The sequence below is a fragment of the Mucor mucedo genome, assembly GCF_025094135.1.
Source record: "Mucor mucedo strain NRRL 3635 chromosome Unknown EV154scaffold_110, whole genome shotgun sequence".
Classification (NCBI taxonomy): Eukaryota; Fungi; Mucoromycota; class Mucoromycetes; order Mucorales; family Mucoraceae; genus Mucor; species Mucor mucedo.
Window position 1 is genome coordinate 13596 of NW_026252394.1, and position 22662 is coordinate 36257.

The 22662-nt window shown below is 36.6% G+C and overlaps 10 protein-coding genes across 10 annotated transcripts; 6 read left to right on the forward strand and 4 right to left on the reverse strand.

Moving 5' to 3' along the window:
• Positions 1–242: 242 nt before the first annotated feature.
• On the forward strand, positions 243–1356 carry EV154DRAFT_539760 (t-SNARE; the record flags this gene model as incomplete). The annotated part of the gene is made up of 7 exons (XM_051604371.1): positions 243–310; positions 533–600; positions 660–736; positions 797–892; positions 944–1102; positions 1183–1266; positions 1318–1356. The coding sequence occupies 7 exons, from the start codon at positions 243–245 to the stop codon at positions 1354–1356; spliced, it is 591 nt and encodes a 196-aa protein (XP_051453699.1).
• A 41-nt stretch (positions 1357–1397) lies between these two features.
• On the reverse strand, positions 1398–3393 carry EV154DRAFT_22764 (WD40-repeat-containing domain protein). The gene is made up of 2 exons (XM_051594485.1): positions 2458–3393; positions 1398–2405 (listed from the first exon to the last, which is right to left on the reverse strand). Exons 1-2 carry the CDS (start codon positions 3297–3299, stop codon positions 1571–1573), a joined length of 1677 nt encoding a protein of 558 aa, XP_051453700.1. The 5' UTR covers positions 3300–3393; the 3' UTR covers positions 1398–1570.
• An 834-nt stretch (positions 3394–4227) lies between these two features.
• Positions 4228–7937, reverse strand: EV154DRAFT_485198 (uncharacterized protein; the record flags this gene model as incomplete). The annotated part of the gene is made up of 5 exons (XM_051598743.1): positions 4228–4472; positions 4623–4702; positions 4773–7716; positions 7788–7817; positions 7892–7937. The coding sequence occupies 5 exons, from the start codon at positions 7935–7937 to the stop codon at positions 4228–4230; spliced, it is 3345 nt and encodes a 1114-aa protein (XP_051453701.1).
• Positions 7938–8527: 590 nt separating this feature from the next.
• On the reverse strand, positions 8528–10895 carry EV154DRAFT_521562 (Catenin-beta-like protein). Its single transcript, XM_051602909.1, has 7 exons — positions 10791–10895; positions 10448–10738; positions 10009–10386; positions 9698–9956; positions 9582–9640; positions 9385–9533; positions 8528–9320 (listed from the first exon to the last, which is right to left on the reverse strand). Exons 1-7 carry the CDS (start codon positions 10812–10814, stop codon positions 8615–8617), a joined length of 1866 nt encoding a protein of 621 aa, XP_051453702.1. The 5' UTR covers positions 10815–10895; the 3' UTR covers positions 8528–8614.
• A 59-nt stretch (positions 10896–10954) lies between these two features.
• On the forward strand, positions 10955–11412 carry EV154DRAFT_427611 (cwf21 domain-containing protein; the record flags this gene model as incomplete). The annotated part of the gene is made up of 3 exons (XM_051596366.1): positions 10955–10994; positions 11046–11235; positions 11292–11412. The coding sequence occupies 3 exons, from the start codon at positions 10955–10957 to the stop codon at positions 11410–11412; spliced, it is 351 nt and encodes a 116-aa protein (XP_051453703.1).
• Positions 11413–12392: 980 nt separating this feature from the next.
• On the reverse strand, positions 12393–13689 carry EV154DRAFT_521567 (peptidase family M48-domain-containing protein). Its single transcript, XM_051602910.1, has 5 exons — positions 13323–13689; positions 13093–13264; positions 12976–13043; positions 12556–12917; positions 12393–12503 (listed from the first exon to the last, which is right to left on the reverse strand). The coding sequence occupies exons 1-5, from the start codon at positions 13654–13656 to the stop codon at positions 12405–12407; spliced, it is 1035 nt and encodes a 344-aa protein (XP_051453704.1). The 5' UTR covers positions 13657–13689; the 3' UTR covers positions 12393–12404.
• A 476-nt stretch (positions 13690–14165) lies between these two features.
• Positions 14166–14673, forward strand: EV154DRAFT_574351 (uncharacterized protein; the record flags this gene model as incomplete). Its single annotated transcript, XM_051606425.1, has 3 exons — positions 14166–14211; positions 14249–14401; positions 14462–14673. 3 exons carry the CDS (start codon positions 14166–14168, stop codon positions 14671–14673), a joined length of 411 nt encoding a protein of 136 aa, XP_051453705.1.
• A 1437-nt stretch (positions 14674–16110) lies between these two features.
• Positions 16111–18429, forward strand: EV154DRAFT_470549 (uncharacterized protein; the record flags this gene model as incomplete). The annotated part of the gene is made up of 7 exons (XM_051597855.1): positions 16111–16174; positions 16233–16299; positions 16360–16390; positions 16448–16723; positions 16794–17056; positions 17109–17848; positions 17906–18429. 7 exons carry the CDS (start codon positions 16111–16113, stop codon positions 18427–18429), a joined length of 1965 nt encoding a protein of 654 aa, XP_051453706.1.
• A 762-nt stretch (positions 18430–19191) lies between these two features.
• EV154DRAFT_554718 (Alpha/Beta hydrolase protein) lies at positions 19192–21249 on the forward strand. The gene is made up of 13 exons (XM_051605217.1): positions 19192–19368; positions 19423–19463; positions 19520–19593; positions 19663–19713; positions 19769–19944; positions 19999–20065; positions 20124–20195; positions 20260–20298; positions 20351–20395; positions 20456–20581; positions 20656–20708; positions 20785–21019; positions 21101–21249. The coding sequence occupies exons 1-13, from the start codon at positions 19318–19320 to the stop codon at positions 21145–21147; spliced, it is 1077 nt and encodes a 358-aa protein (XP_051453707.1). The 5' UTR covers positions 19192–19317; the 3' UTR covers positions 21148–21249.
• Positions 21250–21360: 111 nt separating this feature from the next.
• EV154DRAFT_427533 (S-adenosyl-L-methionine-dependent methyltransferase) lies at positions 21361–22414 on the forward strand (the record flags this gene model as incomplete). Its single annotated transcript, XM_051596362.1, has 4 exons — positions 21361–21750; positions 21815–21945; positions 22009–22043; positions 22101–22414. The coding sequence occupies 4 exons, from the start codon at positions 21361–21363 to the stop codon at positions 22412–22414; spliced, it is 870 nt and encodes a 289-aa protein (XP_051453708.1).
• Between the last annotated feature and the right edge of the window lie 248 nt (positions 22415–22662).

The following is a 22662-nucleotide window of genomic DNA, read 5'->3' on the forward strand; positions in this document are numbered from 1 at the left end:
GTTACCAAGCCAGGCCAACCAGTTATGAGATGCAAGAAAGACCCGCAACGACTCAGAATGTAGTCTCATCTGCAACCCGTACAGATATTTCAACTACTGAAGGTTACTTAGCAGAAGTAAGGGGCCAGTTTTGGGACACTAAAAAAAGAAAAAAGGGAGTTTTAATATTTTATTGTAGGTTGATGCAATTACTGCTGATATAAAAGCAATCAATCATAACATTGAACTGATTAGCGAATTGCATGATTCTTCCCTTGTTAGCATCAATGAAAAACAATGGAAACAAAATTCAAATCAACTTTCCCAATTTGTTAATGACACCTCGAGTATGAACACTAATATTAAAAATAGAATCAAGGCTCTTGAGTCTAGTAATGCAAAGCACCCCAAAAATTCTGATTTAAATATTAGAAGGGCTCAGGTACCAAATTTTACTTTTATATAAAGTATACTTGTGCAAAAACTAACATGTTTTTTCTGCGGACTAACAGGCCTCCAGAGTTAAAAAAGAGTTTATTACTTGTATCCAAAGATATAAAGATGTCGAAGCAGCATTTAATCAAAAATACCGTCAACGTGTTGCAAGACAAATCAAGATTGGTAACATGACCTGTCCCTGTTTTATTATTATTATTAACTTACTAACACGTACATAACAGTCAAGCAAGATGTAACAGAAGAGGAATTAGATGCCATTATGGACTCTGACCAACAAAATCAAATCTTCGCTCAAAGTGTATGTAACATTTTTAGAAAATGCAATTATAATCTCGTCACCTAACACGTAGAAATACAGTTGATGCAAAACAGTAGATCGGGTCAAGCCAAGGCTGTTTTATCCGAAGTTCAAACAAGACATGATGATATTAAACGCATTCAAAAGACTATTCTGGTAATTTGCCCATATAAAATTTCGCAACATTGTTAAAATAACATATGTTAGGAACTGGCTCAATTATTTGAAGACATGCAAATGATGGTCGAAGAGCAGGGTGAGACCATCACTCAGATCGAATCTCACGCACAAAATGCAGAAACCGATGTAGAACAAGGTGTAAAGCATATCGATAGAGCCATCATTATTGCGAAGTCTACTCGTGCTGTAAGTGATATCTACTTTTCTCCTATTGTTTGGATATTTTATATATCGAAAGTAAAATTAAATAATTCTTTTGACCATAGAAAAAATGGTGTTGTTTCTTTATCACCATTATTCTCGCCGTAGTTATCGCTATTCTTGTTTGGTGGTTTGCATTTGGCCATCCGGTTAGTTGATTTAAATTATATACAATATTCACAATCTAATTTATTTAATAGGGTGTTGGCGGCGGTAACAAGGATGAAGGCACAAACTAACGTTTATACTTCACATCTGTTCAACCATAATATGTACTTTACACATGGTCATCCATATTTACTACTCTTTACTATTACTTTTTATTATTATTATTATTATAAACTCTTTTCCTTTTGTAAATTGTCCGCATTTTAGTAAAAAAAAATTTGAGAGTTGTGTACAAGGCTTTAATAATATAATAACATGGCTTTAAAAACTAAAAACACGGATAGGTTAGGTATCTATGAGCATATCAACTGATTCTGGTGAATAATCTTCGATTTCACCAATGTCGAAATCGTGAACTTCCATCACAGTCTTTCCTTCCTCTGAATTGGCGGATCGTTTACGCTGCATCAAAACAACAGCTTTTGTATCTGAAAACTGTATTTTCCACACAGTTTTTGCAGGTAGAGTAAAATTCCTAATCAAACGACCTTGTTTGATATCCCATAACTTGATTCTGCCGTCATTACCAGCACTCACCATACGTCTATCATCAAATTGAAGGCAAGTGACAGAATTATCGTGTGCTGATATTTGTTGAATACATTCGTAGTGTTGGAGATCCCATACACGCAGACATCCATCCGATCCACCACTAACCAGTGTTGAACCTGATAATTGGAGTTGCCCTACAAGTGATGTATGTCCATGTAGTGTAGCTAAACATTGTCCTGTTTCAGCTGACCAAACACGAATGTTGGAATCTAAAGAACCTGTCACAACCTTGTGCCCATCAAACGCAATGGCATAAATTTGTGTATAGTGACCAGCTAATACATGAAGACATCTTCCCGTGCGTAGATCCCATACTCTTGCTGTAGAATCATACGAACCAGAAACGACAATATTTCCACTGATTTCCATGCATCGAACACTTGCTTGATGTCCAAGCAATACATGCAGAAGTGCTCCTCTTTGAATATCCCAAACTCGCATTGTTGTGTCTCTTGAGCCGGTTACTGCAATTCTTTTATCTTTCATTCGAAGACAGCGCACAGTTGAATTATGACCACGCAATGTATGACGTAACTCACCTGTATTAAGGTTCCAAACACGAACATCACTAATGTGATATGTAAGTATATTAACACATAATTACAACTGACTATACATACCGATCACATCCACCTGTAACCAAGATACGTTCAGGATCATGCTTTTCGCCACCTTTAAATTGTAATGCCCACACGCCACCTTCATGACCTTCCAAAGTCCGCACCTTCTCGGCGGTGTTTGTATCAAACACTTCTATGCGATGATTATCACATCCTACGACAATGTATTTCTCATCATACTGTAGAGAGGTGACTAAACCATCACCAAAACCATCTTCAACTACCTTGACTTTTCCACCGTGAGCCCAAGCAGCTGCAATATTGTATTTGCGTTTAAAGTATTCACGATAAGAAAAATTTCGGCGCTGACTCGGTGGTTCTAGTAGTTCTCCGCCGCATATACTTGAATTACGTCGGCGATACTGATGTTTCATACAAAGAGATTTCCAAGTAGCTTCATCTTTCAATAAAGAGTTCCAGAGTGTGGATACAGTTGCTGCTCTTGCCAATGTCTTTGGATCATCAATAAACGTTAGTACATGAAGTGATATTTCGATAGGCAGTTCTTTAAGAAAATCAATCTTTAGTCTTGGTGCAATCAAATTATTCAAGTAAGTCAGCTGAGAGTTATCACAACTATTGATGATTTCGTATAATAGAAACTGCTTTTGCTGTGGTGTCAATTGTTGGAAAGATTGCTTTAATTGACGCAAATGTGAAAGTTGCTCCTCATCAAACGTATATTCATTGTTTGTTGATTCAGTAAAAGAAGTTCTTAATCTTTGACTGCGTCGACTAGATTGACTTGGTAGCGGAGTACTTTGCGAAGACGAAGAAGAGCTAAAGTTGAAGTTGGGTGGGGTAGCAGGTGGTGAAATATCTTCTGGTGCGCATATATCCATTTTTAACTGAGTAATTTTTTTTTTATGAAGAAGAAAAAGAAAAAAATCTGGCTATTATGTGTGTGTTATGTGTGTGGTGTGATTTAAATAAGCCACATTCAATTTACATTGGCTCTTTTTTTCTCCCCATTCCTTTTTAAGAACAGTGGTTTGCGTTTAAAAATTCTTTTCTTTCTAGCAGCATTTGTGTGCAGCTTTATATGAACTCCTTGAAGATAGATTTTAATTGGCATGTATCACAAACACATTCATCGGCAAAAAAAATGTGTAACCTTGATTATTTTAAGTCTGACTTTTTACAGAATGTTTCTTTTAAACAAACTTGATACCTTACAAGTCTTAAAAAAATACAGATAACTGTAATTGTATGCTGGAAATGGAAAACAAATAGTCCCGGCACCGGTAGATACTCATCGTGTAATTACTATCCTTTCAAGCATTTGATTTATGCAATTGCTATTTGTGGAGGGGGTTTAGCTTATTATATTTATGCTAGATTCTAGGCCCAGAATATGGATATTACTTGAATGACAGATAAAGATTAAATGCGTTGTTAAATAAGGGTCTGAAAGCGTGGTATTAAGAGCTCCAAATAGCCTATTAGACCGCTTGTATACAATGAGATTTTTGAAGCTTGTTTTTTTAAAAATATTCGTAGCAACTCTAGTAGGAGCTTCTTGATCGTGTATACATGTGGTCTATTTTCAATTTCTAGTATACTACTAGTTTTTGAGTGTGCACGATTGGATATGCTATCGCTTCAAATTTATTTATTCTAATCATTACAATAGTTGTATCTGTAGTGAACATGTGAACTACGGGTTACAAGAAATCTTATGTCTATAATTTACATTTAATTCCCGTGTCCCAGAAGACAGTCGATACATACCTAGAACCTTGAAGGAGAACCTATCAGTGTTAGATCGTATCACATCGCAAGGGGTTTCAATGTAGTTAATACAAATAATTCGGTGGAAAAACTGTCTACGACCCGACTTAATAAATCAATGATATCTTGTATTTCAAAGGCATTTGTACGAACTGCAAAATACCCCGAGCTGTCTTTAATGATGGATACAGTCAGAACAAAGATTTGTAAGTCTCGTCTTGGGTCATTACAAATATAACTTGAGACTTTAATCGTTCTCAGAGGTTGAGATTTTAACTGGTATTCTGGGTACGTTGTTTTATGATAGCGTTAGAGGCATTATGGAAACATTCAAAAAAATTCATTAAAAAACATTTATTGTCATTATGCTTTAGACGAATTCTCGAAACACAGTTTGTAAACTCTAACTTAAAAAAATCATTATTATTGTGTACCATTGGTTGTACTTTGATAACCAGCGTCTTCGGGATGAAGGAAAGAACAGTTCTTGCCATACTTGCAATTAGAGCCCTTTCTACATACGACGAAAAAGTTATTTTAGTTCGTTATTCTTCATTTGCCAAAATAAAAATAAAATTAATTACCTGCATAACTTTTTTGGATGAGAGTATTGGCAAGCTTTGTCTAGACAGTTTGGCCATTCAGAACAGCGGCGAGTCATTGCGCAAGATGGACGAGGTCTTTGCTTTATTGGACGGCGTGTAACATGAACCCACGATGCTTCTTCCTCTCCGGGTACCAAAAGGGGAGATTTGCTTCTCTCTGTAGATAATACAGGTGTAGCTATCGTTATCATTTTATCTTGATCCAACAAAAATGTTTCATTTTTATCATGGGTAGTTATTGATTTAATCTTGGGAATAAGCTCATGGATGGAGATGGGTAATCCATCAGAAATTTGCTTGTCGGCAGAAACAGTCTGTTCATCCTTGTGAAGAGTAGAGATAACATATTTCGGTAAGCTGTCAATATATTGTTTGTCCAAAGCAAGGGTTGTAGCAACTGTAGCATTGTAGATCATGAGAGATTGATTGGTTTCAACCCAAGTTTTTCTATCACCCCTGGACTTTGAGTCTGAAACTTGAGATTGACTCGACTTGACTGGAGTATTTATACTAACCACTTTATCAGGAACACAATTTTTATTCAAAGCATGGGTAGGTACATTCGCAACAGTGACGGGCTTATTAGACTTAGTATGACTTTGTTGTACTGGTGCAGCCGTAGGAGCTTTATTTCTTCTGCGTTCCACCAATCTGCGATTATTATAACGACGTGCAGTTGCAGCTGATACCTCATTTTTTCTAGAGCCAATATTTTTCTCGAGGGACAACCCAAGTACAGGGGTTACTATGACTGGAGGCCGTGTGGTTACTTGTGATGTGGAACTTGTTTTAATTTTTTGGTTAAGTTTAATAGTGCTAGTACCAGCGGCAGGAACCTCAGAAGCAGGTGATTTGATTGAGGCGACATCAGACTCTGATGTAACAACTTCAATTGGTTTAGTGGTAGTATCAGATACATGAACAATAGACATATATGGATCTCTGGTTGCTAGTGAATTTAAGGTAACTAAAGGTTTTGTTGACTTTTTCGAGCCTGGAATCTTGGGATAGTCAGAGTGAAATGCAACTTTAGCGCCAGTGGTAAGCTTAGCTGGAACATCAGCTTTGCTTGTAGTTGTAATGGCGTTTGTAGTAGGTTGCGTAGGTAAATTTACAATACTGACAGACAAATTTTGGGGGCTTGCTTCAAGGGATTTTGACTTACTATTATTGGTAGAAGATACTACGCCCTCAGAACAAAAACGAAATTTTTTGGTACAGACATTATAAAGAGATGAAATATACGTGCACACGCCAATCTTTTTGATACTTGAGGAAATAGAAATATTTTTGGTGTCATATTGCTTGACGTAATCATTAAGAATTTGAATTGAATCAAATTTGAGGTTGTATTTTGGAGTATCAATGACAGGCGTACTAGGGAAACTCAAATTATCTTCTTTAGCAACTCCAGAGACAGTAGTTTTGGAAGATAAACATGGTTTTTTTGCAATTTCATGTAAAACTGGACTCAATTTCTTATCTGCATCATTCTGTTGAGTAGTAGCCGTGTGGACTGGCAAATTTTCGTAGATGGACTTGGCAAACATAACATGCTTGGGCTTATTAGCAACAATATTAGTCGGCTTATTAGAAGTGGCATGCTTAGTTTTTGTTGAAGCGACGGCGACAGACTTTGTACCGATATTAATTGTTTCTTTCTTTGGAACGTTAATAATAAATTGTTTCGAAGATTCAATCTTGGTGCTAGCAGATTCAACAAAAACAACTTTTTGTTTGTTGACAGGAGCAGGAACGTCCACAGAAATTATAGGAAGTACAGTGACTGGTTTAATGGAAGGGGCAGATATAACGCTACCATGAAGGACAGTTTTGTCTTTTGAGTTACCGAGGGGAACAGTGCTGAGCTTTGTACGAGTAACAGACGCATGGCTTTCTGGGGGATTAACGGAAGGTTTTTTGGAATTCACAACCACATCTTTTCCTTCGATAGCATCGGTGGATGTAGTAGCAGAAACATTATTTTTAGAAGAAACGCCAACGGATGCTTTCATAGGAATAATATTTACAGAAACTACGGGATCAACAGCAGAAGTGTTTTTGTGAGCAGGGGTGGCGATCACTTTTATAACGACGGCATTATTGATTGCTGGGGCGGAATTCTTAGTTTTCGCTGGGATGAAAGTCTCGACCTTTCCCCTAACAACATGTTTAGCTTCGGATGTAGTGACAGGCGCAACTTTGGCTACTGTATTAGGCTTAAATTTGACTGCAGAAACAGGCGTAACTTTGGCTGCGATAACGCCCGTAGCTTTTGGAGCTATAATAGCTTTGGATGCGGTAACAGCTGGGATGACAGTCTTGGCTTTTTCTGGGACAGCAGCTTTTGCTGGAGTGGCAGTCTTAGCTTTTTCTGTGACAACAGAAATATATCCTTCAGTAACATCTTCGGTAGCATTGATAGAATTTTCAAGGTAACTAGAACTGGATTCTATGGATATTCCAGACATTGATTTATTGACTGTAAAAGTGCCAACTACATTGCTATATCCAGAAGCCTTGCAAGCTGATCTTAAAGATTCCGTCTGGGAGGACTCAATATACTTAGTGCAAGCAAACGTGATAGCTTTTGCATATTTGTCGGATGCACGGGAGATAGCTGATGCATATTCACTTGTAGTCTTTGGATTAGATAAAGAATAGTGCTTGAGAGCGTGGGAATTCTTTTCTATGTATTTTTTAGAAGCACGGTAAATTGAGCTCATAAATTCAGAGTTTTGACCGATTTTGGATTCTGAGCTTTCACCAGCAGATTTTTTTGAGGTGGCCTTATTGTCAAGAGAGTACAAGGTGCTAGTTGAAGGGACAGCCAACTCTTTCGGTTTATCAGGTTTGGTAGAAGATGCCTTGGGCTTATCAAAAACTACAGGGGGAGTCGTATCTTGAGCAACATACCGATACTCTAAAAAAAAGTAGAGAGAAGGTTAGCTTCTTACATACAGTAGCAGCAAAATACTATATTCTAAACAGTACCATAATATGCTGTAGCTCCTTGCCAAATATCTATTAGATTAAAAATAAACAATTAGTCTCGATGATTGATAGCAAATTATATCATAATATTTTGAAGGTCTTACAGCAACAGATAGTATAACAGATAATTAAGGACAAAGCAAAACTCATAATTTGGAAGTTGAATGTAAACTAAGGAAAAAAGATGATATGGAGATGCACCACTTTGATGAGTTTTTATATAAACTGAGAAAAATGTATATAATCAATCTGTTTCAATGTTTTTTGTTGTTACTATTGTTATTATTGTTATTTTTTTTTTTTTTTTTTTTTTTTTTTTGGTGTTAAAGAAACGTATTATAATTAAAAAAAAAAAAAATGGCTGATTATTACTGGCAAATATTTGACAATTAACTATGGGTTCTTTATTATTCTCTCTGAAAATGTATAAAGACTATGTTATCCGTTTTATTGTTATTTTTTTTTAATGCAGGCATCATAATAAGTATCCCTTTTTTAATAACTCTGTTTTATAACTTAGTGATTAAAACAAATACATTGATTGTCAGACAATGAACATAAGATCATTATAATAGGTGATTAAATAATAAAGTCTTCATTATCTTCTTAGATATGACAATGGTAAATTGACTGATGTATTTATAGATGACAATAATAATCTCGTATATACGTGGATAAAACTTTGTACGATATAATAACAATGAGAAGGTGTATCAAAAAAAATTAAACCTAGAATATCATTCACTGTAAAATTTCATTTATTTAAATTTGTTGAATGTGCAATGGTATCGCAAGGTAGATTGCAGCTCTTATTTTTATAGTACGTCTCATGCCAACATTTCTCCGTTAACTGGTTCTTGTGTGACCGATTCTTCTTTTATAGGCACTTCTTCTGTGGAACTTCCTCTAGCAATACGTCTTAAATGAATAAAATCGGCCATCAGAGCAGTTTCTTCTTCGATAATTTTAAATACACTCATCATATCTTGATCTTGTCTCTTTAATAACATATTCGCCTTCTCACGAATACCCTGTGACTCTTCGCTCAATGCAGCGATTAAAAGACATACACGCTGTAACGTGAATAATCCAGCAGCCAGTCGGCGAACATAGAAATCGCTCTCAAAATCCTCAAAATCGTCCTCATCCAATACTGACTTGGCATTTTCAAGTTCCTGTTTAACCGCTTCATCCTTCTTTTCATATTTGTCTTTCATTTCGATAAGACGATCGACCTTTTCGTGGTCATCCTCTGTAAATTTGAGCAGCAATCTCATCCTTTGGACGTCCTCTTGAGTTAGACTTCTCAGTAATGATAAAATGATACATGTGATATGTTCCTCATCTTCTGATTCGATAAATGCCGATTGATGTGACTTTTTCAATTTTCTGTTTCCTTTGCCCATAAAAAGAGGGAACAATGCCTTGAGACCCGAGACATCAACAAAGCGAATACATCTATCTCTGGCATCTTCACCACTTAATGCGTAGTTCAGTACTTTTACTGCACGAATTCGAGCTAATGTTTTTTCTCTATAAATTTATATTAAAAGCCATCCTTATGTAAATCACAAAGAAATAACAGCAATGAACATACTTTAACATGAATACCATAAGTTCGATGCCTTCTGAATCCAAAAAGCGTTTCTTATTTTCAGGTTCGTTTAGAAGAGAACTCATCGCGTTGAAGAAATTTTCTACCATTTCAGATTCATCTTCCGAAGAAGCATCTTTACGTCTATATGCCTATTGTTATGTTGGTACACAATCAAACCGACAATCATGTTCACTTACGGAGAGTGCCCTTAAAAGAATATCCACACCATCCAATTCTCCCACTCTGAGACGAATATCTTTAAATGGTAAAAATGAGCAATAGAATAACGTCGATTACGTATATTTTAACTTACCTCTGTTATCCTGCAAAAGAATCGAGAGAATTTCGCTAGTGTATGCAATATTTGAATCAAATCCTTTTGTTTGCAATCTCTTTAAAAGCCAGGGAACGATATCTGTTTTTAATGCAATATCTTCTGCATATTTGGGATCTAAAGATATAACGTTTTCAAAAATACCCAAAATTTTGAATACACCTTGGCGATCTGACTCTTCCTTTTCATCCATTCTGGCCAAATTTTGCACTAATAATTGTAACAGTTCATTCTCAAGCTACACAATAACTTAGCAGGGTTGAAAAAAAAACTAATAATTAATATATTACCATAGAATCTACAAATGTCTTGATAGCAGTTTGGATTTCCTCTGATCTTTCCAAATCATCTTCGGTAGATGCCATTCCAACATCTTCATCAGTCAATTCATTGATGAGATCAATTGTATCAATCGCAATATCTGTATTTTCGTGGCTTAAAAGCGACAGCAAAGATGGGACACTACCAAGCTTGACAAATTCGGGATACATATGCGGTGCTTCTGTCAAACTTAATAGGTTCTTAATCTCCTCGTCCAAGTCTGCTTCTGATTCCATAAATTTCTCTGGTTGGTCTGCATAACGTACTCTCATTTCCTGATTCTTGTTGATTGCTTTCTCAAACTTCAAGATCATTTTTTTAACATTGGTGGCTGTAAGAGCCTCAGTCTTAAAAAAAAAGGGGGGTTTATTAATTAGCCCTATACAAAGCATGACTTATTCTTCATACCTCGTCGACATCATACTCGTCAACAAGATCCAAAATACTGCTTTGTTCATTAGTCAAACCACCACCAAAAAAGCGGCCTTCTTCGTCCTCAAATTCAGCGTCGTCATCTTGGTAGCGTTCAACCACTTCCATATCTTCATCCCCAATATTTCTTTTTTTACTGGCAGGCTCATTACTACTGGCTTCAGCTAATTCGGCGGCATCGCTAGCTTCTTTATACTTGTCAAAGAACTGCAAATCAGGTGTAGCAGGCATCTTTCGCTTGTTACGACCTGTGGGAATAGCAGGGATCTAAACAAAACGCGTTTAGTTTGAAGCATTCCTCGAGTTGATTAAAACACACCTTAAACAATTCGTCAATATTCATATTGTAGTTGCTAAACAAGTAACACTATGATTAAAAAAAAAGTGATTTTTTTTAGTTAAAGCAAAAGCTGTGACTTGTTCCAGCTTAATTAGTTTAAGAAAAAAAGATTATTTTCTCTGTTTTCTTTCAAATAAAACTAAATGTATAACGGCATTGGTTTAGATACTCCTCGTGGTTCAGGTAAGACCCGGGCATAGTGTGTTTTAATAAATAGACTAAAACATATTTTAGGAACCAACGGTTATGTCATTCGTAACCTTTCTTTTGTGAGACCTCCTCCCACAGACAGAGATCGCAACACAAATGACTTTAAACAAGGACCTCACATGAAGAAGGCTAATTTAGCTATTTTGGATCACGATCGCAAACGCAAAGTTGAGGTTAAATGTATGGAATTAACTATCAAATTAGAAGATGAGGGGTAAATAGGAATATATCAAGTTTTGATTCGATTGAACTAACCTTAGTTTTCCTCAGTATGGACGAAGAAGCCATTGAAGAGAGAGTTCAAGAATTAAGAGAATCCTTATTGAAAGAGGTCGAAAAGACGACACCAGCCGATGCTAGAGAGTATATATCCACTGAAATGTTACGATAAAGAATGAGTGATTAACGGTACTTTTCTATAGCTTCAAAGAATACGAAACACACAAATTGACTGCCGCCAAAGAAATAGACAACGAAAAAATGAAGAAAGCACTCAAGATTAATAGTGAATATGTTGAAGGTGCTGCATTCGATCGCGAACTTCAAGCAAAACTCAGAGATGAGAGAAAGGCAAAGAAAGAAGCAGAAATCGAAGCAAGATATGAACGCGAAGAAAAGGAAAAACTTAAGAAAAAGCAAAAAGCAGATGAAAAACGTAGAGAGGAACGTCAAAAAAACTCTGATCAGGAAAAGAGGAAAAAGTTAGGTGAAAATGGCTCTGCCATCCCTCTTGAAGCTACCGCTTCTGTTAAAGTCAAGATTGAAAAAAGAAGTCTAAGCAGGGACAATTCTAGTTCACCAGTTCGTAAATCGGCCAGACGCGATCTTAGTCCCAATCGTCATCGTAGTCCAAGCGATAGTCTTAGTCCTCCTCGTGGCCGCAGATCTAATCGTAGTGTAAGCCGTAGTAGATCACCTTCTAGCCGTGGATCCAGTTATAGCAGAAGCCCTGTCCGTAATTCAAGACGTCGTAGTATGAGTGCTAGTATCAGCCGAAGCCGCAGTCGTGGCCGCAGACATAGCTCCAGTATTAGTCGTAGTCCTAGACGCAGGTATCGTCGTAGTATCAGTAGTAGCCTTAGTCGCAGCCCCAGTCGCAGCCCTAGCCGTAGTATCAGTCGCGGTAGAGGGCGCCATGCGCGCAGTGAGAGTAAAAGTATTAGCCGTAGTCGTAGTCGTAGCGATAGTCGTAGACGTAGCCCCAGTAGCAGCCGTAGCCGTAGTCGTAGTCGTCGCGTAAGTTTTCATTGTTTCCACATAATAATATATTTTCTAATTTTTCTATTACAGGATTAAGTATATCAAGTATATCAATTAACCAGTACATATATTTTATTGTTCAAAAAAATAAAAATAAATGCAATCGCAAAGGGTCAATTTTTACTACCAACGAGCCCAGTTGGTAGCTCTGAATTGTTCACTAAATCTGTGCATGTCACTTGAGCAATCACTTTGAGATCGTTTTTCTAAAGCTGATGGTAACTATAAGGAAAATAAATTAGTTCGATATTATCCAAGTAGTGTAGATGCGTACCTCTTTAGTAAGAAACTCTATACGGTTTTTATGACTGGGATGAGTACTAGCGAATTGTGGGATGCCTGATTCAGCAGCCTTTTCCATACGCCTCCAAACTTGAATTGCCTCTCTGGGATCAAAGCATGCTTGTGCCATCAGCTGCAACCCAATATCATCCGCTTCAGTCTCACACTTTCTTGAAAAGGGCATCAGCATCAGAAAATTTGTAGTAAACGTATTAAATATAAAAGAAGGGTCGATTCCAAATAGCGATAGGGTGATTTGTAACACTAGCAGGATTTTTGCAAAACTGAGTTTTTCAGCACTATGTCGAGCAAGTTGATGAGAAATCTCGTGTCCAAGAACCGCAGCCATTCCATCTGTTATAGAAGAAGTCTCAGCAATGTAGACTAATACATTTAGACGATATTTCATTACCTTCGTTTTGTACGATTGGTAAAATACCCGTAAATACAAAAACTTTACCACCTGGTAAAACAAATGCACTACATATACCTGGTTAATAACTTTACACAAGATGAGATTAAAACCCACTTCTTTTCAGGAGAATCCACAACATAAAATTCCCATTTCATATCTTCCATTCCAGAAACATTTACTAATCTTTGTGCAACTCTTCTGACAAATTTGCTGTAAGGGTGACTTTTTGGTAATATACGAGCACCATATTGACTCATTACTTCATTGTAGGCCTGAATGGCCATGGCTAATAGTACAAAAGCTTCAATAAACCTTCTTTATGTGTCTGGTAGAATAAAATTTACCTTCTTCTTGGCGTGGGGTGATATCCATAAACCGCGCTCTTCCACTTATAGGGACTCTTTCTAAATGGGTCACATAGTAACCACCAAATATAACAGTTCCTGTACCAACAAAAACCCAAACCCTTTTTGATTTGTAGAAGGGTATTTTTTGATTGTTTTGAAAGCGTCTGTATACATTCACTTCTTCGATGGGTGGTCGGTACTTTATAATCGGTGTTGCGTAGTTTCGAGCCAATGGTTGAAATGTCGTCAAAACGTTCGTTTGAGGTTTTAGCAAAAATGGTTTTTGTAGTCTTCTTAGTACACTATTTCCTAGCTTAAAAGGAGTTGTCATATTGGTTTTTGAGTTGGGGAAGGAAAATTAAACGAAATGATTATTGTTTGCAAATGCAATTGCGGCAACAGTTTTTTCCGGAATATTAAAACGCAGTTTTAAAGAAAGGTAAAACCTGTCGCATACATATAACAAATCCGTCAAAAAACAGGGCAATTTGTATATGGATGTTGCTGGTTGTTCAGAACTTGCGGAATAAAGCTTGTTTGCTTCTTTCCAAATGATTGGTGCATCTACCATGCAGATCCTCAAAAATTTGTTAAAAAAACCGTCCAAATCTCTTTGACGGACAAGATGACAACTTCCTTCCACGAGGATAACAACGACATGAGTTTATATTCGATATCCATGAAAATATTTATTACTATCAGTCTTTGTTGACTTTGAAGAAAGCTCTCAAAAAGAGCTACAAGAAGTTTCGTTTTTCTCCCGAGTTAAAATTAAAATATAGCAAAAAAATCTAATGACATAACCTGGCTTCAATTTTTTAATAGCATTATTTCTCTAGTATGAAGGGTGTCTATCGTTATGTAGTCATGTTGTTTAATGCATATGGTCATATATTTAGTTGCCAAGTGAAGCTTAATTTTAGGCTTTGGGTTGACGGATGGCGAAGGTATGGGACGGTTCTGGTCGTATCTTTCTGGTTATGTCAAACCCACTAGAAATATGGCTGCTGCAACCAGACAGTTGACCTTAACCGACGGGGTGCGATACTTCGCGTTGAAGAAGATGAACAAAATGGGTAATCAGGGGGAAAAAATTTCTATTCTAACTTTGTTCACTAATTACTTTTGTCTGTAAGGTGGTTATTTGAGGCGCACGTGGCCGGCGAACGAAAAGTTGATGGATGACTTGGAGTGTGAAATGTCGAAGGTGTCATCGGACGAGCTGAAGGAGAAATGGAAGTGTGTTGTCGTGGAAATTATAGATCCAAAGGAAACTGGCTTGACAACCCCACTTGTGGGAATTCGGTGGACGAAGCTGATTTCAAACGGAATTCCCAGGAAGATTTAGACAGATATACATATATCTCACTCTTATGTCTTCTTGATGTAAGTTTAAACAAGCATTTTGTCGAATTCGATGTTAGTCTGACTTTTTTTTCCATAGAAGACGTATTGCAGCTGGGGTGGACTCTACTGCGATTACGGCTATCTGATATAAGATTAAGAAAACATTGCGAGAAATGGTATTTTTAGAGCAAGTTGAATAGAGTATATTGTCGTCCTACAAACTTTGCAGATCCATTGTTCGAAGATTACGATTAGAAGGACTTTGCATCTGTGGAGGATAGATTGCTTTAATTTATCTCCACTGCCGCACAAGGAATCCATTTCAGACTTCGCTATCAAAAAATCGGCAAAGTATGTACTATGTGTATGTAATACATGTAGTCGGACGGATCAATATCAAAGCAAAGTTCGCTGACTTGAAAGGAGAATGCGAGCATTTACAAAAGTTCGTTTAAGCATACAATAACTATCTGGGTACGTAACTATATTTCTCCTTTTTTTTTTTTTTTTTTTGTAAACATTATCGAAAAAAATTCCTGTCTACACAACCAGTTGAAAATCTAAGGAAGAAAGTAAAAATGAGAAGAAAGAAGAAGTTTAAGAAGAGAGATGCCAAGGTTGATATGAAAAATACAACGGATAAGAAGTAAGCAACCCATCTTTTTTAAAAAAAGCATTTGTTATAGTTTAATCCTTTTGTTCGGAAATACCAAATAAGTGGAAACCACTTCAGTATGAAGAATATAATTCTAATGTTCCGCTGGTAGTATTTGGGGCTGGAATGTTTAAAAAAGACCTGGTTAAGCTGAAGAGCTTAGGTGTGGCGTGACTGGGGTTATGTGGAGATCATTAAAAAGAACGCGAAGCTGCAGGTAAGTTGATCGCTATCACGATTGACGAGTATAAAACATCCAAAGTATGCAGCCAATGTTACTTTGATGAACTGAAGGTGATTAAAACCCCCGGCTGCAAGGGTAGTGGAGTTTTTTGCTGCCAAAAATGTGAATAGGTGTGGCAAAGGGACGTGGATGCTTCCAGAAATATGATGATAATCTCAAAGGCGATTTGGTCAGGTGAAGGAAGACCAAAGGCTTTTACACTCAGAAAAAAAAAAAACTAGACGACAAGCCTGATATGTTCTCATTATCGTATCGCCGTATTAAATATAGTTTCCTTTCAAGTAAGAATTGAGATCATTACATGTAATGTTTGTCCGGAAATTCATATCCTTACATATTGTCCAAAAAGTAAACAACTAGCGTGAAAATTAAAATTTCAACTTACAAAATGTACTTGGCACTTCATGGCATGTAATTTAATAAAAGCCTTGCTTTTGCCACGGGCTATGTCTCAGACGAGCTGTCAAAAACTAAATTCATTTTCCGCGCTGTGATCGAGTAGCACCCTGGGGTGTTTCTTTTTTCTTTTCTTTTTTGAAATGGCAGCACCTAATTCAAGTTTCAACATGGCCGACTATCCTGTCATTGTCGGCATTGACTTTGGTAAGCATTTAAAAGAATACAGAAACATTGAAAACTGAGTCCAATATTTTGAGTATAGGTACTACCTTTTCGGGTTGCTGTTACGCCTTTGCTCAAAACGAGGAAGTCATTGACATTGTTAAGTGGTAAGAATATTTTAAACAAACGTGTACATAAAATTACATAAAATTAAACAGAGTGAATAGGCCCAAGCAGAATAATAATGTTTACCCCAAAGTAAATACATATGTATAAATATTTGACTGCTTTCCATGCTGACTGCAATGACTTTAGACGCCCACATTATCATTATATCGTAAAGGGTCGACAGAAATATTAGATTGGGGACATGGCGCAAGAAGAACTGCCATGAAACCAAATAGCTCTGAATTGTTGTTATTGTCCAAGTTTAAGTTATATCTTGATGAACATTTGCAAAATGAAACGCTACCCAATGGACTACATATCATTGATGTTATTGCGGATTATCTTTATCTATTTCACAACCATGTATGCTCAGAGCTCCACAAAGGATTTGCTGGAAACTACGACCAAGCTAATTTTCGTTATGTAAGTGTTTTTTTATCTTTTTTGTTGTGTTATAAATTTATATTCTCTCTCTCTCTCTCTCTATGTGCAGTGTTTAACAGTCCCTGCAATGTGGTCTGACCGTGCTAAAGCAGCAATGCGTGAAGCTGCCATTCGTGCAGGACTTGTGTTACGTACAGATCCTCCCGAAAGATTGATGCTTATTTCTGAGCCCGAAGCTGCCGCACTCTATTGCCAAAAAAAATCGGAGCAATTTAATCTTTGTCATGGCCAACGATTTATGATTTGTGATGCAGGTGGAGGAACAGTGGATTTAATTGTTTTTGAAATTGATCAGAGTGAACCTACCAAAAAGTAATCCACAGTTTTCACAAATGTTTTTTATGTATTCATACCCAAAATTTAGGCGTACATTGAAAGAAGTGACCAATGGCCATGGTGCAACTTGTGGATCCGGTTTTCTGGATTCAAGAATGCGAGATTACATCATTCGCAAATTCTCACATATTGGACCCGTCAATGAATTGGCTATGGAACATATCATGGAAACATTTGTCAATATCATAAAGCCTGAATTCGATGGTTCAGAAGATCACTTCTTGGACTTACCTGCCTCTATGGGTCTTGGTAATCTTACAGACGAGTCCATTGGACTAGATAATGGCTCATTACACCTGCCTGCTTATGAACTTTGCAATGAGGTTTTTGAACCTGTTGTGTCTCAAGTCTTGAAACTTATTGATGAACAATTGCGCCAATCATCTTATTTGGAAGCTATTTTCTTGGTAGGTGGATTTGGACAATCCAATTATCTTTTTCGACGTGTTGAAGACGCTTTTGCTGAAAGGGTTGGCATGATTGGTGTACCTCCCAGAGGTGAACTGGCGGTGGTTCGTGGAGCCGTCTATTTCGGTTTGAATCCACAAATTGTCACCGAACGTATCTCACGAAGAACTTATGGCATTGAAACTCGAATGTTATTTCAAAATGATATAGATCCACCCGAATTTTCGGTTGTTGGTATTGATGGAAAAATTTATTGCAGACAAAGATTCAGTGTTTACATCCATAAAGGGCAAAGTGTTAAAGTGGATGAATGTATATCGAAAACATTTATTCTTAGCTACCCAAACGATACTGACTCGGGTATAATTTAATCCAAAAAAAAAAATTGTATTATGTATTGACATACTATTTATATAGATTTGTACGCTTATGATGGCAATGGACCAGTACCGCGTCTTACCACAGATCCCGCAATTCAGAAAGTGGGTCATTTTCCCATTCGCATGCCAAAATTAAATGGTATTAAACTTGGCGATAAAGTGAGCTTGACTATTAAAATGTATTTTGGTCTCACTGAAATAAAAATCGAATCCACCATTCAAGATAAAACATTTGTGTTCACTTCAACATTCGATGCATCGGATGCTTCCTCTGGTCCTGGAGTAACTACACCTTTGATGAACCAAACTATCCCTGCAGGCTCCTTACCCACTAGTATCTTCTCTCCTTCTCAGTCTTATTCGACAAACGGTTATCTGTCTCAGCAACATTTATACAATAATAGTAATCCTAATCTTAGTCACAGTACTTCTATAAACAATCAGGACTTTTATGCTCCACCGCAGCCTTTTCAAAATATTCAATCTTACGCTTCCCAACAAAGGCAACTTTATCCATCCCAGGGATATTACGATCATACTAATAACAATAGCGGATATTAACATGCACATGTATATAACAACGTGGAGCCTTATCGCTTAAACGCATTCCGAATAAACCTTACTCATTTTTAACTTTTTCTTCTGTATCAGCCTTTCACTAAACTGACGTCCTATGGTTTTGACTACTGAAATCTAGTAACCAGGATAATTGTACGAAACATAAGTCTTCCATGGCAAATATCCCTTACCTTATCTTTCTGGTGTCACTCGTAACACAAAGGTGTGACATGAATATCTTTTCTTTTTGAATTGGAGGAATAGCTCGAATATTGCACAAATTAAATAAATATGGTTTATAATGAATATACCATAATAATGTCGTGTTTCGGATTATACATATCTATAATGCATATTGACAAAAACGATTTCCGACTCAAATTGTGATGTCAGTTGTCAATCAAAAATTACGCAGAAATGTATAAAGAAAAAAAAACACTCGACGATTACATCACTTTGCTGTTCGTTTGGTGTCTAAGCAAAGTGTATCAACAATATCAACTTTAGGCGGGTTCGAAAAATCAAAATAAGAAAGATTACTTGTATGTAACCTTCGCTGATCAATCGAGAATGCTTTCTCATCGTATTACACAGAATTTTCCTATATAGGCCTGAACCAAAAGTTAAGTTTGCAGGAAAAAACACTGTAACATCATAAAGTGATCGATACATTCGGTTGTGTGGAACGCATCACATCTGATATTGACCCCGTTCCCTAAAATGTTGTTATCGTATTCCTTCTTCTTCCTTATTGAATGTTGCATTTCGAATCATCGTAATACGCAATAGAAACAGGCCCTAAAAAAACAATTGAACATCCGCCATTGTGGTACAAACTTATAAACCCTGTGAGCCTTTTTAGCTATGACGCCTTCTTATTATTAATTCTATATGCTGAAAACAGTAGTGAAAGTCAGCAGCATCGCAGTAGTTGCATATGCAGTAAAGTAGCAAAATGCAGTTAAGTTCCTTCATAAAACTAATGTTGTACTGTAGGCCATTATTGCGATATTAAGTTTTGATACACCACAACGATGGTAGACTTAATGATCCCCGAGATTCTATTACTAGCAGTACTAATTCTTCATTGTAGCTTAATGTTTTTACATTGGGTAAGATTCCCTTTACACCCAAAGTTTGACACGCCAGAATACTTTGGATTTGGACGTAAGTAATATGCATAAACATAGAAATAAAGAAATGATTAGGGAGCTAAAATTTAGCCGTAAATGACAGACAATCACGGTAGAAACATCAAGATCCAAACGTCTGATAATGTGACCCTTGGTAAATACACAGCTAGATAAATAAGAGCTATAATTTTTAAGCGTTTATTTTGTAGGCGCTTGGCATTTTGTGCCCAAAAACTATTACGATAAGCATCAGTTACGCGAACAAGCAGATGTAGATGAGCAAGTTTTTGACGAAGCACTTGCCGATCCATTATATGACACGATTATTTATTTTCACGGTAATGCGCTTGACCGAGCTGCGCCTTGGAGAGTTGATCTTTATAAGGTAAGGATAGGAATTGAGTGTTGGTTTGGAGTGTGACATTTATGACTATTCTAGCAAATCTTGAATAGATTTGGTAAGGTTAACATCGTCACTATTGATTACCGTGGATTTGGTGACTCTGGTAATAGTATTGTTTCAAAGAAAAATGAATCGATGGGCATTAACCTGCTATAACATAGAGTCATCCCCGTCTGAATTTGGACTTGCTTTGGATGCACACGCAACATTAAAGTGGCTAAATGATCGAAATGGTAAATTTAAAATAAGCATTACAACACAAACTAATGATTCCTTTTATTCTTCTTTCAAAAAAAGTTCCAAACAGTCGTGTTATTCTAATTGGGCATTCTCTCGGTAAAGAATAGACTTTTAAAAGAGATAACAAAACTAACGATCTACTGTAAAGGCACTGGTGTAGCTACCACTTTAGCATATGATATGGCATTATCTGGTACACTAACTTTTTATTTTCTTCATATATAAATATTCCTAATCATAAAACCTTAAATAGATAAACCAGCCAAAGCCCTTATCTTGAATGCAGGGTACAGTTCGATGGCCACTCTTATTTTTGAGTACAATGTACTTCCATTTTTACCACTTTTGGCGCCGATAAAACGTATCCCAGATTTAGAACGTAAGTTATATATCTTATGAACAAGGGTGGGTTTTAGATTATGAAATTAACTGTGACATTAAAATATTTTGTAGAGTGGCTGTTATCCAAATTGAATCATAAATTTGACTCTTTGTCTAGAATTGGGGTAACAATAATAAGAGATCTATCAAAAAAAAAAAAAAAAAAATTGAGATTAAGATGTTTCATGTGATTTTTTTTAGTACATTCAATGTCCCTTATTGATCATTTATGGTACCGCTGATATGGAGATTCCTATCGTACATTCTCAGAGGTTATTTCAAAGAGTTATTTCAGGACTCAAGAACACAAGCATAGAACAATTAGAGAAGAACCATGAAATCTCTCGCACTGTCGTTCCTAATGAAGCTATTGTTTACCAGTCTAAAAATTCAAAGGTGGTCATGGTCGAACTTAAACATGCTCACCACAACAATGGTATATATACACACATATATATATGACGAGGTCCGTTGACTTTTCGTATGTTAATCTAATTTATTTTTATATTTATAATAGTGGGATATTTTGATTACACTTACCAATCAATGAAAGATATACTTTAGTATCACGGAGTAGTAAAATTTGGTTTGAATCACACCCAATCGCCTCTTTTTTTTTTTTTAACTTTCATGCCTTTATAATAAACAGGATTTTTATTTATTTTTAAATCGTTCTTCTTTTTCCTCACACACACACACTATTTTCATCTCTTCTTTTCTTACAATTTTATGGGTAATACAAATTCTAGACCTCCTGGAGAATGTGCAGAAGAAGTGATGGCAAGCCTATCACCACAAAGCCAGAAAAAATTGAATCAAATAGCATATCCAAACTTTTTTGAAGTAGCATCTATAACAGCCGAACCATTACCAGTATCACAAAGAAAAGGTTCCTCGATATCCGCTAGTAGTGATACCAACAAATACAACAGCAGAAAGGAAAGACGCAAACCATCAGCATCATCCGAAGACAGCGATATTTTTAGTCTGACACCAGTTACCCCGCCAGGCGAAAAAAGCAACAGGGTCATTCATTTAAACAATAGCCCATGCCGCAACAGTAAAATCGATTTCGAAATAATTAATGGCAGACGATACCAAAGTTCTCCCGGAACACATTTTTACCTACCGTGTGATGATGATGAAGCAGATCGGCTCGTCATTATGGTAACATGAATCAAAATGCTCTCAAAAAAAAATGAATTGTGAGACTGAACATTATTTACAATAGCATTTTTTGCTTAAATATGCGTTTAATGGCAACGTCGTTGCACCAGTGATACAAAACCTTCGAGTCAAATTAGAGGAAAATAAGGAATATAGACCAAAGGTACTGGATGTCGGCTGTGGTCCAGGAACTTGGTAATATAAAATAGTCCTTCTTTTTTATAATACATTTTCATCTTACGAATCATTCCGTTTTAGGGTGCTGGAAATGGCAACCGAATTTCCTAATTCAGGTAATACATTACTGAATAATAGAGATGTCCCATAGGCACTAATCTATTAAAGTATAGAATTCCATGGCATTGATCTTCGTACCATGTTTCCTTCTACCATAAAACCTCAAAATACGCAATTTCTTCAGCACGATTTTTTAAAGAGTTTACCATACCCCGATGAGTCATTCGAATTTGTACGTATGCGATCCATGCTTGGATTCATCACACAGACACAGCTCTTGAACTTACTTTCTGAAATCCAACGTGTTTTAAAACCTCTGGGCTATATTGAGCTACTGGATGTCGAATATCAAATTCATCGACCCGGCCCAATATGTGAGACAATTTTAAATCAACAATGTAAGAGCTCTCTTTTCTATGTATCATAATGTTTACATCATCTAATTTTATCAATGAACAGTGCAAAGTACAATGCAAAAGAAAGGGATAGATTTTTTAGCAAGTCATCATCTGTCCACATTATTAATGACACAACCAGCCAACGGTGGTTTTATTGATGTTCATCAGCATCGAGTTACGATTCCAATCGGATGGGGAGGTCAATTGGGCGAAGTGCATGCGCAAAACCTTTGCAGTTTCTTACAATCGATCCACCCAAATATCAAGCAAAATATAG

Coding starts and splice junctions, on each gene's coding strand:
- EV154DRAFT_521562 (XM_051602909.1), bottom strand. CDS start 10,814: ATGAATATTGACGAATTGTTTAAG. Junction 10,387..10,447: donor ACGAGTATGATGTCGACGAG/GTATGAAGAATA, acceptor TTTTTTTTTAAG/ACTGAGGCTCTTACAGCCAC. Junction 9,534..9,581: donor TTCTTTTAAGGGCACTCTCC/GTAAGTGAACAT, acceptor ACATAACAATAG/GCATATAGACGTAAAGATGC.
- EV154DRAFT_22764 (XM_051594485.1), bottom strand. CDS start 3,299: ATGGATATATGCGCACCAGAAGATATTTCACCACCTGCTACCCCACCC. Junction 2,406..2,457: donor GTTACAGGTGGATGTGATCG/GTATGTATAGTC, acceptor ATATCACATTAG/TGATGTTCGTGTTTGGAACC.
- EV154DRAFT_521567 (XM_051602910.1), bottom strand. CDS start 13,656: ATGACAACTCCTTTTAAGCTAGGAAATAGTGTACTAAGAAGACTACAA. Junction 13,265..13,322: donor CACCCCACGCCAAGAAGAAG/GTAAATTTTATT, acceptor TTGTACTATTAG/CCATGGCCATTCAGGCCTAC. Junction 12,918..12,975: donor ACCAATCGTACAAAACGAAG/GTAATGAAATAT, acceptor CTTCTATAACAG/ATGGAATGGCTGCGGTTCTT.
- EV154DRAFT_554718 (XM_051605217.1), top strand. CDS start 19,318: ATGCTGAAAACAGTAGTGAAAGTCAGCAGCATCGCAGTAGTTGCATAT. Junction 19,594..19,662: donor AGAATACTTTGGATTTGGAC/GTAAGTAATATG, acceptor CGTAAATGACAG/ACAATCACGGTAGAAACATC. Junction 20,396..20,455: donor ATATGATATGGCATTATCTG/GTACACTAACTT, acceptor AACCTTAAATAG/ATAAACCAGCCAAAGCCCTT.